Source organism: Olea europaea, chromosome 1 (assembly GCF_002742605.1).
Source record: "Olea europaea var. sylvestris chromosome 1, O_europaea_v1, whole genome shotgun sequence".
NCBI classification, from domain to species: domain Eukaryota; kingdom Viridiplantae; phylum Streptophyta; class Magnoliopsida; order Lamiales; family Oleaceae; genus Olea; species Olea europaea.
This window is the reverse complement of record NC_036237.1, coordinates 34,490,741-34,504,349: the sequence shown is the minus strand read 5'-3', so window position 1 is coordinate 34,504,349 and position 13,609 is coordinate 34,490,741. Positions and strand designations below refer to the sequence as shown.

Here is a 13,609-nt window from a genome sequence, read left to right as displayed (position 1 = left end):
GGTGAAAAATTAAATTTTTCAAAAATTTTGATAAAAGTTGATGATTAAACTTAATTTTTAACTTTTTGACTTAAAATTTTATGAAAATTTTAATCCACGCCACACAGAGACTTTATATGCTACAATGAACATAATATTATTTAAATTAGAAAATATTGATAAGGACTCAGTACTTGAACTTAAAAAACATAAATATTTTATTTAGTGATGTCCAAGAATGGTTGTTATATGGTTTTTGAAAAGTTGAATTGAACTCAATGAAATTTATAATGGATTTTGCTTAATGAAAGAACAAAATTCTATCGGGTAGAGTTCGCATAGTTCGATTCTTTTCACGTCTTTGATCTTTTGATCCTCACTTTCTGAGATCCATGTTTGATTTGATTTTCAAAATATTGATTAAAATCATGATTTGAATAGTACAACAAAATGAATAGAAGAAAGGAAAATTTCATATTTAAGAGATTTGAGTAGTTCAAATTATAATCTCAAAATCACAGTTGTGGTGCTCAGATCAGCTGCACATAGCAGTGATTTGAAAGTGTCGCTGCTCCGCTTCTATACACTGCACAATGCCGCATAGTGACTTCTTTGTCCAACATCGCTGTGCAGCAATCGTTGTGAGTGGCACTCACAGTGAAGAATGGTGGTCTCTGGCGATGGCGGTCCATGTGTGAGGGAGAGGGAAAAGAGTGACGATAAAGGCGACGATGGAAAAAGCAGAGCTAATGGAGAAATATAGAGTGAGAAGGGAAAGGGGAAAATGAGTAGGGTTTGAAAGGGAAATTTTTTGGGGTGAATTGAGGTTGGGTAGGTACATAAGTTAATTTAATAATAATTATTATTATTATTAGTGTTATTAAAACATATAGAGCCTGTTTAGTACCCATTTTTTTTGAAAATGCATTTTTCTCTCTCTTCTTTTCAACCACACATTCTTTATTAAAATAATATTACACGTAAATCAAAAACTTTTCCTTATTTTTCAACCACGCATTTCCCATCAATTTACTATTCAAAAATACATTTTTACATAAAAATATCTACCAAACACCCTCATAATTATTACCTGATTTTTCTATTAACAAAATTTAAACTTAAATTTTTTCAATTTCAATTTAAAAAATCTGCGTCCATGTAATTTCCACGTGGAAGAATCGGTTTATTCTCTTCTTTTTATGGAGTAGCGTTACACAAAAGTAAATAAAAGCCCAAAACTGCTTGCGGTCAATAGTAAAAGACGCCTCTCTCTTTTCTACTCTTCATCTGTCAACACAGCCCGCAGATCCAGTAATATTTCAGGTACTTCCAGATATTTCTCGCAATATATTAACGATTGATATATACTAACGTGGTTTTCTGATTCAGTGTATGGACTTTATTTATTTATTATTTTTTTTGGGTAATTTTTTGGTATGTAGTTTGTATTTAATGGATTTATTTCAATTTAAGATTTTCGTTAATCTGTCTACATTTGTTATGATTATGTTCGTAGATGAACTCAATCATCTAGACAGTTAAGTGAAGTTTCACTGAATTGTGCATGGTTAAACCGATCTAGTTCTATATATATATATATATATATATATATATTTTTTTTTTCTTTCATTTTTGTTGATTTTCTTATAATTAATTTATATTTATTGGATTGACTAATAAAATTTATTCTGCAATTTCTTGTTACTCTGTCTACATTTTGCATGAATAAGTTCGTAAATGGATGCAATGATTAAGACAATTGAGTGGATCAATTCCACTGCATGGTGCATAATTTAGCAGTTCCAGTTTCGATTTGTTTTTCTCATGTGAATTATATCTCCGTATCTAATGATTGAGATTTTGGGATTCAAGTTCCCAGGCACTGAGATTGAAAGTGTTTTATATGGTCTGATCAAGTTTGGATTTGATTTTCTTTTTTCATTACATCTCTTTATTTTGCAATTTGTTCTAGTTATCCTTTTTTTGCTCAAAGAGACAGGTGTATCTTAGATTTTGCTTTATTATTCTAAGGTTTGTCATTAGATAAACACAATGTGACTAATACTGGAAGGTTACGTGGTCCCAATATTTATTACTTCTGCAAGTATTGATTTTTATTTTTGCAAAAATTATGTGAATGTAGTCAAGTGAGAAAATGGAGGGGACAGTCTTCACCCCGGCTCTGGAAGGAATGAAGCACATCAAGTCGGAAGACGGAGTGATTCTTACCAAACCTTTCCTGGATGTTTGCAAACAAATTTTACCTATTATAGGTATAATATGTGAATTCTTTTATCAGCACGTGTTTCTGATTTGGAGTTTGTCTTGTTTCATTGAACAATCAGACTGGCCATTAATTATCTTTAATTTAACATTCAAACTATCCAGGCATTTTCATAACCTCTGCATGTTAGTTTTTCATGCTTCATCCTGGTGGATACAATTGTTTGGGCAGTGGAAATTATGTCACCTGTTTTTAGCCATTACTCATTAATGCTTAAGATGACGTTCCATGTCTTCTTACAGCATGATTTTTAAGGATGTCAATTTCCGAAATTCTTTGACTCTATGCATGGAATTTTTAGTGTCAAAGTACCTACTTGAATACAATGACTATCATTCCATGATTGGTAAATGGTACAAGAAAGTTTGCATTCTGTACTCTCAACCTGGGTAAAAGCCTAGAGGTTCGGCTGTGAGATTCTACATGTATGAAGCCATTTGTTATAGTCTCCCATAATTTCTCTCAACTGCAACCTCTTTTCAAAATTCAAAAAATGACTGTTTTGGTGAATGGATGGATGTTATTTCGTTTATGCTAATTAAAGGTGCTATTTTCAGTCTTTTGTCTATCTCAGATATCATGGTAATTTTCTTAGTTTAAGTGTTATTATAATACCTCTTCCATTGAAATGTATGGTCATGGTCCTTCTAGCTTGCATTATGTTGTTTGGCTAATTTTATCATGCACACCATGCAGACAAGTTTGGAGCTGCGATGACACTTGTCAAATCTGATATTGGTGGCAATATAACCGTGAGACTCTTTCCCTCCAAACTTATAGAAAATAGAGGTTCTTTTTGTTTCTTTAGCTTGCCAATTGACAAATGTGTTCACATGCGAATTATATTTTGAATTGAATGTTATTTAGATAAACCTTTTTCAAATGCGGGGTTTTGGTTAATTTTCTGCTAAACTTGTTTGCGTACCCTAGTTAGAAATGTTTGGAGTCGAAGTATCAGTTAGTGGAGGCTGCTCATATGTAACATCCTGAATGTGGTCTAGTCTTCTTTTATGATTTTATGCATATGGATTGATCTATCTTGGTGATATCTTCCTTGAAATAGTGCATTAGTTCTTCGATTTCTTCCACTGAAATTAACAAACTAATGTTCGTGTCAACTTTTTGTTTACCCATTCTTTTCTCTCTAAATATTTCTTGAGTATATTCTTTAACCAACTTATATCTTCTCATATGTACTGTAGAGGTTAGAAAATAAGTACTTGTCCAACCCTACACAATATAACCACTTGTACAGCATGGTACAAGAAGAGGTTGAAGCTAAGACAGCTAAAGGCTCATCCAGTTGCACCAATGGTCTTTTGTGGTTGACAAGGTAAGCATAAATTTACAACATTTTCTATTCACTGCCAGGTATAGCTTCTATTAGCTTTGCGGTTGATTTCTGTCCTAGTATTCACCTGTATAATGGGGAATGCCTACTAGCTGCCATTCACTCATTGCATGAAAAATGAAAATATTGAGGATAACCTCTTCCAAAGCCACATGGCAAGTACTTTCATGGATAAATCAATACCTACGTCCCATTGATGACTTCACGAACCACTTTACAAATGAGTGAGAAACATTCCTTACTGGGTGACTAACTTGAGTAATTTGAAGTGTCCAGAGGGAAAATCAGGAAACTAAATTTTTGACAAGGCATCACAACTTGAGTAATTCCAGAACTCCAATTCTAACATGTGTATGCATGATAAAGTGTATAGATGTTATACATTCACAAACATTGTGAATATTTTTACAAGCATGAGTACGAATGTTTCTGCATAAAGATACTACTCTCATATGACTTAAATTAACTAGTCCATAAACTCCACAGGGCCATGGATTTCTTGATGGGTTTGTTTCGGAATATATTGGAACATCAGGATTGGTCCATGTCTCAAGTTTGCAGTGATTCTTATGGCAAGACACTGAAAAAATGGCATGGTTGGCTGGCCAGTTCAAGCTTTACGGTAAATGCTTTTATATGTCATGATGTTTTAAATTTTAATGCATTGCCTTAAGTTTTTCTTTACTCTCGACAAGTCACATCGAGATTTATTTAATGTTAGCCACTTAAATTGGTACCTGTAATTAATGGATATTGTCATTTATGCCAAATGCCAATAGATGTTTTGACATTAATACTCAATAGCTCAAAAAGGATTTGGTTAGTTCGCCACAGCATCAGAGCTCCATCCAACAAGCCTGTAACAGATGGAACTTGATAATTATAAATTCAATACAGCTGTATAGATTGAAACAGACATGAAAGGCCTAGGGCATCCGATGGTCTATGTGCCAGTTCTGGAGCACATAGACCAAAGAGCAGGAGCATCTTTTCTTATTCATGGTTTTTATCAGCGTCATTCATCTTTTCTCATGGCGTATATTGTTATCATCTTTCCATTCAGTTGAAATTTTCATATAGCAAGTATTCACAACATATTTCACCCCCACCCCACACCTAAGAGGAAAAGTGATTGCCAGATTTTAGCTTCTCCTGAAGGGGGTGTTACGCAAACAGAAGTTGAAATGTTAATACACACACTTTAATCTTTATATATTAGCATAATGTTCAATATGAAACAAGCTATTAGATTCAATATTTTAAGTTCCACGTATCATTTAAAATGTTTATCCTAAAATTGCAATTACAGGTTGCCATGAAACTTGCTCCTGATAGGAAGAAGTTTATGGATGTTATAGGTGGCACAGGTGATATTAATAGTGACATCGAAAAATTTTGTACGACTTTCTCACCATTTCTCGAGGAGAATCACAAGTTTTTGGTAAGATCTCCAGCTGGCAGAATCTTAAGTTTCTATTATATAATATTACAGGTATAAAGTGTGGTAATTTGCTGTTTTCTCTCCTGGCAGGCTAGCGTTGGAATGGATGATCTTAAAGCATCTTAAATGGTCGTTTTATAATGTTTTCGAAATAGTTCTTGGACTTAATTATACTGAGATCCGCGCTATTCCATATGTAATAATGTACTGCGTACCTGTTTTACCACATGAGAATTTACGGTATAAGGTTTTTTGTTTGAGGAAGCTCAAGCTATGAGCTTCGGAAGGAAAGTCTAAATCGAGAGTTTGTTAATTTATTGTGGACGTTCTCTACTTTGTGGTATTTGTTTAACCAAATTTGCGAGATGAAAAAGCATTTTGAGTTGGGTTATGCTACATGTATATTATGTGGGTTGTCAATGGATTGAATTTTGATCCGAATGAAATTAATGGTAGATAAATTTAGGGTCTCAATCCTATAACTTGATTGAGATCCGAATTCGATAATCTGTTAACTAAATAAATCAAATATGGATATAAATCAATTCGATATGATAATGATTCGATTTATTATAATAATATATTATATTTTTTATATTATCGCATAATTTATGATACTGTTTTTTTCCATTTTGAAAATGGTATTGTACTTTACACATAAATTTTAAATGATAAATAGTATTATTTGATAATATAATATTTTTAATTGAAAATTTTGAAGAAATTTATTTTTTTATTAATTAAATAAGATAAAACTAATAATTAATTTATTGATTAGATTTGCTGTAGTAATTTGTTTTATAACATAAAAAATTAACAATTAATATGTCCAAAATAATTTACTTTGTTCAAATTGATATTGTTTATAATTAAAATCTTATTGAGGTTATGATTTTTAATGAAAATAATAAAATAAATTAGTAAACATTTAGAATTGACAAATGATTATGATTAGCATTCCAATTTAATTATCGCTAAATCATTCGAAGAGGAAAATCCTTTAATAAGCTAGTATCCTACACTGGAATATCACCAAAACATTTTAAGAATAGTCTCTTTTAAAAAGGAGTTAACAGGAGCATTACTTGGATAAAAAAATTGATTTGAGCCTTCTAATTTAATAAGTGAGCCCATCAAGATAGTTCAAATAGTTTTTAAAATAAATAAATAATTAAAATTTTGTTGAAACTATAATTTTTAATGAAAAAATAAATAAAATTTTAATTTTTATAAGTTTTTCAATTTCGGATCGGGTTATCGGATCGAATATCCGATAATATAGCTAATCGGATTTAGATTTAACATTCAAATATTCGTTGAATTATTGGATCGAATTGGATTTGAATAGATCTGATCCATATTCGTTCTATTGACAGCCCTAATATTATGATGTTCATAAGGGTGTCTATAATGTACAAGTATCACAATTTTATTGGAGAGTTGAAAAACAGTTTTTTCAACCCTCCAATTATGAAATTTCATATGTACATTATGGAGATTTTTATAGACACTAATGTACATGTAGAATTATCTTTTTGAGTTTTACTTATAAATAAGCTAGTAAGTTTTAAAATAAAAATGGTTAGGAATTGAAATGGTATAAGTGTAAATTGTAGAGGTGGGCGCGGGTCGAGAATCGAAGCGAACCAAAATTTTTGAGTATCTAGTAAATGAAACCATCGGGTCCAAATATAATTATGGAATCGTTCGGGTTCAGTTCCGTACTATAATTAAATTTTTTAATATTTGTAACAACATTTTATAAATACAACTAATGTCACATTCAATGATTTTGAAATATCAGAGACTAGTAGACTACCTTGTTCAAATGATCGCTACGGTCAAAGGTTCGATCGGCGAAGGTCAAAGCTTTGATTGGAGGTCACAGTGTCGGTCGACGATTGTATAGGTTTTGGAATGTCATGGAGGCTGTGAGAATGAATGCGAGAGTCGAGCTAGCGTTATGCACTTTAATGTAGGTATTTAGAGTTATTTAGTGGGTTGGATATTTGTTGGGCTAAGAAATGAAATAATAAAATGGGTAATTTGGCAAAAAATTAAAAAATTAGAAACGAAACATATTATTGGGCCAAAAATTTGGATTTAGAAATTTTTAATTTGTTAATTTGTCTAAAAAAATTAAAATTAAAATATTTGATTTATTCAATATAAAAAAAAAATTAGAAAGATTCGGTTATTAGATTTTTGGTCTAGAACCAAGAATCGAGAACAGAACCGTACCCGTCGGTTCTCAATTCAGATATCCGTTTTGATATTTAATTCGACAAGAATCGTCGGATTCGGTTCGGTTCGGGAGATTTGCCCGACCCTAGTAAATTGTGCTATAAACAAGCAAACAAAATAGGAGTTTGCTACAAAAACAGGGCTGTCAACCGAACCCCACCCATGGGGGCAGTTCTTCCAGCAAAATTCAACAAAATAAACCCTCACGTTGTAATAACTTTTCCAAGTAAATAAAAACATGGGGTTTTGTAATTATTTTTAGAACCATATTTATTATTAAAAGTATGACATAAGTTTTCACACCTAAATTTTCTCTGCGCTTCTGGTTTTCATTAACAGCCATTAAGAACCAACTAAGCAATGCCGTTCTATGTGCCAGTTCTGGAGCTCATAGACCAAAGAGCAGGAGCATCTTTTCTTATTCATGGTTTTTATCAGCGTCATTCATCTTTTCTCAGGGCGTATATTGTTATCATCTTTCCCCTCAGTTGAAATTTTCATATAGCAAGTATTCACAACATATTTCACCCCCACCCCACACCTAAGAGGAAAAGTGATTGCCAGATTTTAGCTTCTTCTGAAGGGAGTGTTACGCAAACAGTAGTTGAAATGTTAATACACACACTTTAATCTTTATATATTATCTTAATGTTCAATATGAAACAAGCTATTAGATTCAATATTTTAAGTTCCACGTATCATTTAAAATGTTTATCCTAAAATTGCAATTACAGGTTGCCATGAAACTTGCTCCTGATAGGAAGAAGTTTATGGATGTAATAGGTGGCACAGGTGATATTAATAGTGACATCGAAAAATTTTGTACGACTTTCTCACCATTTCTCGAGGAGAATCACAAGTTTTTGGTAAGATCTCTAGCTGGCAGAATCTTAAGTTTCTATTATATAATAATGCAGGTATAAAGTGTGGTAATTTGCTGTTTTTTCTCCTGGCAGGCTAGCGTTGGAATGGATGATCTTAAAGCATCTTAGATGGTCGTTTTATAATGTTTTCGACAATAGTTCTTGGACTTAATTATACTGGGATCCGCGCTATGCCATATGTAATGATGTACTGCGTACCTGTTTTACGACATGAGAATTTACAGTATAAGGTTTTTTGTTTGAGGAAGCTCAAGCTATGAGCTTCGGAAGGAAAGTCTAAATCGAGAGTTTGTTGATTTATTGTGGATATTCTCGATTTTGTGGTACTTGTTTAACCAAATATGCTGGATGAGAAAGCATTCTGAGTTGCGTTATACAACATGTATATTATGTGGGGTTGTCAATGGATTGGATTTTGATCCGAATCCGATGAAATTAATGATAGATGGATTTAGGGTCTCAATTTGATAACCTAATTGAGACTCGAATTCGATAATCTATTGCCTAAATGAATCAAATATGGATATAGATCAATTCGATCCGATAATGATTCGATTTATTATAATAATGACACTGTGTTTCCATTTTGAAAATAGCATTGTACTTTACACATAATTTTTAAATAATAACTAGTATAATATGATAATATAATATCTTTAATTGAAAAATTTGAAGAGATTTAATTTTTTTATTAATTAAATAAGATAAAACTGATAATTAATTTATTGATTAGATTTACTATAGTAATTTGTTTTATGGCATAAAAACTAACAATTAATATGTCCAAAATAATTTACTTTGTTCAAATTGATATTTTTTATAATTAAAATTTTATTGAGACTATGATTTTTAATGAAAAAAATAAAGTAAACTAGTAAACACTTAGAATTGACAAATGATTATGATTAGTATTCCAATTTAATTATCACTAAATATTCGAAGAGGAAAATCCTTTAAAAAACTAGTATCCTACACTGGAATATCACTAAAACATTTTAAGAAGAGTCTCTTTTAAAAAGGAGTTAACAAGAGCATTACTTGGATAAAAAATTTGATTTGAGCCTTCTAATCTAATAAGCGAGTCCATCAAGATAGTTCAAATAGTTTTTAAAATAAATAAATAATTAAAATTTTGTTGAGACTATAATTTTTTAAGAAAAAATAAATAAAATTTTAATTTTTTTTTTAATTTTTTCAATTTCGGATCGGGTTATCGGATCGGATATTCGATAACATAGCTAATCGGATTTAGATTTAACATTCAAATATCAGTTGGATTATTGGATCGGATCGAATTTGAATAGATCTAATTCCGATCCATTGTCAACCCTGATATTATTATGTCCATAAGGATGTCTACAATGTACAAGTATCACAATATTATTGGAGAATTAAAAAACAGTTTTTTCAACCCTCCAATCATGGAATTTCATATGTACATTATTGAGATCTTTATAGACACTAATGTACATGTAGAATTATCGTTTTGAGTTTTACTTATAAATAAGCTAATAAGTTTTAAAATAAAAATGGTTAGAAATTGAAATGGTATAAGTGTAAATTGTGCTATAAACAAGCAAACAAAATAGGGGTTTGCTACAAAAACAGGTGCTGACAACCCCCCGACCGAACCCCACCCATGGTGACAGTTCTTCCAGCAAAATTCAACAAAATAAACCCTCACGTTGTAATAACTTTTCCGAGTAAATAAAAACATGAGGTTTTGTAATTATTTTTAGAACCATATTTATTATTAGAAGTATGACATAAGTTTTCACACCTAAATTTTCTCTGCGCTTCTGGTTTTCATTAACAGCCATTAAGAACCAACTAAGCAATGCCATTGAATTGAAAGGTTTTGTTTTCACAACAATTTGGTTGGAATATTTGTATCTTTTTTCTCATCATTTGGATATACAAATACAAAAATAACAACCCAAAAAGGAGGTTTATATGTGTGAAAAAAGCTAGTTTATAATTATTTTGGAGTCTCTCTTGTACTTCATATAATAGGCTTGGAACAAGATTTTCTTGGCATAAATAAATCCATGGGATGGCACTCATTTTTCTTCCAAAGGGTTGGTTTTGTAATGGCTTCCTAGCTTCAATTCATCCATGATCAATCTTTGCATATTTCTTGAAATAGAAGGAGATAATAATAAAATGGGAACGAAGATTAAGGGTCTTTTGAAAGGTCTTAGATACATTTCTCAGATATTCGGTGAGTGTCTGTATTTTATTTGATATATTTTCTTTTCAAAAACGATTCTATTTCTTATCTTGATCTGTCAAATGGAGAAATTCTTGAGTTGGGATCCTATTATATGTACAATTTAATTCCCAATTATATAACGCAGAGGAGGAAAAGGAAGCAGAAATGCAAATTGGGAATCCCACAGATGTAAAACATGTCGCTCATATCGGATGGGATGGCCCTTCTGCTTCAGTTGATAATGCACCAAGCTGGGTATAATTTCCCATCAAAATCTTCTTGTATTGGATGATAATATAATAATCAATAATCCCATAAATTTAATGAAAAAAATAGCAATTAATAATGATGTTTAATTTATTAAAAAAAATGTTTTAATTGGGATTTATATGTTGATTATGTTCGCAGATGAAAGAATACAAAGCAGCAACAGGAGGATTCCAGTCAGCACCTTTAGGGGAACCTGGAGCCTCTAAAGAGAACCCTGAAGTTAAATGGGTTTCTGAAGGTTTGGTCCTGCCTTTTGTTTATAGATCGAATGAAATTTTTTGTTCAGTAAAACAAGAATAAATTAAAGTTATTTCAAATAAATTTGATGACGGCTACGACTTAGGACCATTTTATCAAATACTTTTGTTCCTTTGAACATATTTTTCTTTTGCAGATTCAAAAAAGGGAAGCAGAGAACTACCTGAATCGCCAAAATCCTCTAGGCGTCATACTTCATTAGAGGGTGCAAATGATTCGCCAAAGAAGAAAGATGGATCAACCAGATCAAGACAAAGACGGAACCATTCCAAGGACTCGTCTGACAATGTTAAATCAAATCGACAAAATCACAAAGGCGAGTCAACATCAAGAAACCTTCCGGACATTCCAAAGAAGTCGAGGAGAAAGAAGTCAAAAGAGTCGATCAATGTTGGGTCGAGCCGATCACAATCCAAAGCATCTTATCTTGGACCTGATGCTGAATCAGTAGTACCAACAATAAAGCAATGAGCTGTGTCAAAACTTCAAGATTGGATACCGACAATAGAGCAATGAGCTGTGTCAAAAACTCCAAGATTGGAGTCATTTATACAAGACCAAGACACGGAAAAACATGGGAATTTCTAAGATAATGATGTTATTTTTTTCTCCTCTTTTCCCCTTTGGTAGCTAGAAAAACATTCTCGGTTGAAACAAAATTTTCCATTTCTCCTTTTGCTTTATATTCCAAGAATCTTATTTAATATTATATACCAAACATATCGAGTATTTGCAGCGCAATGCAATGTCACTTCTGATGGAGAAATTTTTGTTATGAGGATTTTATATGAACTTGCCATTTAAATCATAACATCTTGCACCTTGAACTAATCGAATCACGATACATCGACATTCAAGTGGTTCTACTACCCCATTTGTCTCTCTTTCCACCTCGAATGTCTAGATGCTGTGATTTGATTGATTCAAAGTCTAAGTTGTGACAATTTAAATAACCAATTCTACATTTGTACATATAAGATCGTGTTTGTTGGAAGATACGGAACTTGTTTCCAAGCAGAGGATGAAGGACGCCCCAATGACTGAGTCTAACACATTAAACTCTAAAGTTCACTTAAATTTCTTTCTCTACTCAAACTTCAATAAATACAAACTTCAACGAAGTAAATTAACATGTATCGAAATTGAATATCATATACATGAGTAGTATATACTATTCTGTGTTTTCTTTTCCACCTAATATTTTGCTCAACTAAAATAAATCTCGTAAGAAAATTAAAATCCCAATGCACATTAATGCATAAGAACCATGTACTCTTGGACAAGAACTCCCACGATACAAGAGGGCAAATTTGGGAATCTCTGTTCTATTGCACAACTTTAGCTTCCCCAAGGTACTACTAGCTTTAGCCGAGTCTGAATCAACGCAAAGGTCAGAATTGCCCTCCAACTTCAATTTTTTTCCAAGCTTGGATGCAAAAACTGAAGAAAATGGGACTCTCCCACTTAAAATGTTGTTCTCCAAATTCAGTTCACTCACAAACTCTAATGCTCCAAATGCCTCAGGTACAATCCCCTCAAGCTTGTTATTGTCAAGCCCTAAGTAGCATACATTTCTCAAATATACCCCCATTGATGCCGGAATATTACCGATAAGTCCTGTCCTTGACAATCCGATTCCCAAAATACCGCCGAGTCTTTCCCATATTTCCGGAATTTGCCCTCCCAGAAAATTGCCACTCAAATAAACTTCCTTCAAACTAGACATTTCACCCAAAAACAATGGCACGCCACAGTTGGCAAAATGATTGTAACCCAGGTCTAAAAATTCCAAATTCTTCAGTCCCTTCAAATTTTCTGGGATTTTCCCTGAAAATTCGTTGAAACTTAAGTCTATCTTCAATAGTTCTGTCATATTTCCAATGGATTCTGGCACAATCCCTTTGAACCCATTTTCACTCAAATCAAGAACCTTCAGTTTGATTATATTCTTGAAAATGCTTGCAGAAATTTCACCTCCAAACTTGTTTCTCGAAAGTGTAAGTTGTTCAAGATTAACTAATTCACCAAACTCACCTGGGATTGTCCCAGAAACATTGGTTCCAGTCAAAACCAGCTTTCTTAAACTCGTCAAATTATTGAGTTTGCCACTGAGCGAGCCAAATAATGCCGGGTTTTCAATGAAAACTAGCTCTTCCAAAATAGAGTTTTGAATAGATAATGGTGAAAAATCTGGAAATGGGATTTCTTTTTGGCTGAAGCATTTGTAGAAGAAAAGTTTTTTGAGGTGAGAAAGTGGGGAGAGAAGAGAAGGGTCAAGGGTAGAGTTAGCATTGCAAGGTGGGTTTGGAGAGTAGTCCGAAACGAAACCAAAGCTCAGCTCAGTAATGTGGGTTGTAAAGGAGTTGTCGGCGGCGGCGGAGTCGGAGTCGGAAAAGTAGTCACAAACAACGCCGTGCGGGGCGGAGATGCAAAGGTCGTCGGGGAAAAGTGTACGCCAATGGATATCCGAGTTGATGGATTCAAGAACTCGGTACACTGATTCTTCCTCGGCCGAGTCGAGTGTTGTTTGTGAAAGGCCAGAATTGGACATTAAAGAGAATGTTAAAATGCAGAATAAGATGAAAGTGAGAGTGAACTGTGCCATTGGTGGAAGGGAGTGCTTGCAGAGGAACATGAAGTGGAGATGATTTTGAAAGGGAGAGGGCGTAAATAAAAGGGTTAAAGG

General features: G+C 32.8%; 3 protein-coding genes across 5 annotated transcripts; 2 read left to right on the top strand and 1 right to left on the bottom strand.

Moving 5' to 3' along the window:
- The first annotated feature begins 1,192 nt into the window (after positions 1–1,192).
- On the top strand, positions 1,193–8,587 carry LOC111402432 (glycolipid transfer protein 1-like). Of its 3 annotated transcripts, none has more exons than XM_023030745.1 (7): positions 1,193–1,302; positions 2,123–2,252; positions 2,960–3,015; positions 3,466–3,596; positions 4,101–4,236; positions 8,034–8,165; positions 8,256–8,587. In XM_023030745.1, exons 2-7 carry the CDS (start codon positions 2,135–2,137, stop codon positions 8,289–8,291), a joined length of 609 nt encoding a protein of 202 aa, XP_022886513.1. In that variant the 5' UTR covers positions 1,193–1,302; positions 2,123–2,134; the 3' UTR covers positions 8,292–8,587. The 3 variants fall into 3 exon arrangements, with proteins under 3 accessions (XP_022886513.1, XP_022886498.1, XP_022886505.1); XM_023030730.1 differs by lacking the exons at positions 8,034–8,165; positions 8,256–8,587 and adding exons at positions 4,924–5,055; positions 5,146–5,457; XM_023030737.1 differs by lacking the exons at positions 8,034–8,165; positions 8,256–8,587 and adding exons at positions 4,924–5,055; positions 5,146–5,457 and having other exon boundaries at positions 1,193–1,369.
- A 1,573-nt stretch (positions 8,588–10,160) lies between these two features.
- Positions 10,161–11,632, top strand: LOC111399058 (CRIB domain-containing protein RIC6-like). The gene is made up of 4 exons (XM_023026314.1): positions 10,161–10,404; positions 10,541–10,650; positions 10,804–10,903; positions 11,060–11,632. The coding sequence occupies exons 1-4, from the start codon at positions 10,299–10,301 to the stop codon at positions 11,392–11,394; spliced, it is 651 nt and encodes a 216-aa protein (XP_022882082.1). The 5' UTR covers positions 10,161–10,298; the 3' UTR covers positions 11,395–11,632.
- Positions 11,633–12,000: 368 nt separating this feature from the next.
- On the bottom strand, positions 12,001–13,609 carry LOC111398981 (piriformospora indica-insensitive protein 2). The gene has a single exon (XM_023026201.1). The coding sequence runs from the start codon at positions 13,556–13,558 to the stop codon at positions 12,134–12,136; it is 1,425 nt and encodes a 474-aa protein (XP_022881969.1). The 5' UTR covers positions 13,559–13,609; the 3' UTR covers positions 12,001–12,133.

Coding starts and splice junctions, on each gene's coding strand:
- LOC111398981 (XM_023026201.1), bottom strand. CDS start 13,558: ATGTTCCTCTGCAAGCACTCCCTTCCACCAATGGCACAGTTCACTCTC.
- LOC111399058 (XM_023026314.1), top strand. CDS start 10,299: ATGATCAATCTTTGCATATTTCTTGAAATAGAAGGAGATAATAATAAA. Junction 10,405..10,540: donor ATACATTTCTCAGATATTCG/GTGAGTGTCTGT, acceptor TATATAACGCAG/AGGAGGAAAAGGAAGCAGAA. Junction 10,904..11,059: donor AGTTAAATGGGTTTCTGAAG/GTTTGGTCCTGC, acceptor TTTCTTTTGCAG/ATTCAAAAAAGGGAAGCAGA.
- LOC111402432 (XM_023030745.1), top strand. CDS start 2,135: ATGGAGGGGACAGTCTTCACCCCGGCTCTGGAAGGAATGAAGCACATC. Junction 3,597..4,100: donor GGTCTTTTGTGGTTGACAAG/GTAAGCATAAAT, acceptor TAAACTCCACAG/GGCCATGGATTTCTTGATGG. Junction 8,166..8,255: donor AGGAGAATCACAAGTTTTTG/GTAAGATCTCTA, acceptor TTCTCCTGGCAG/GCTAGCGTTGGAATGGATGA.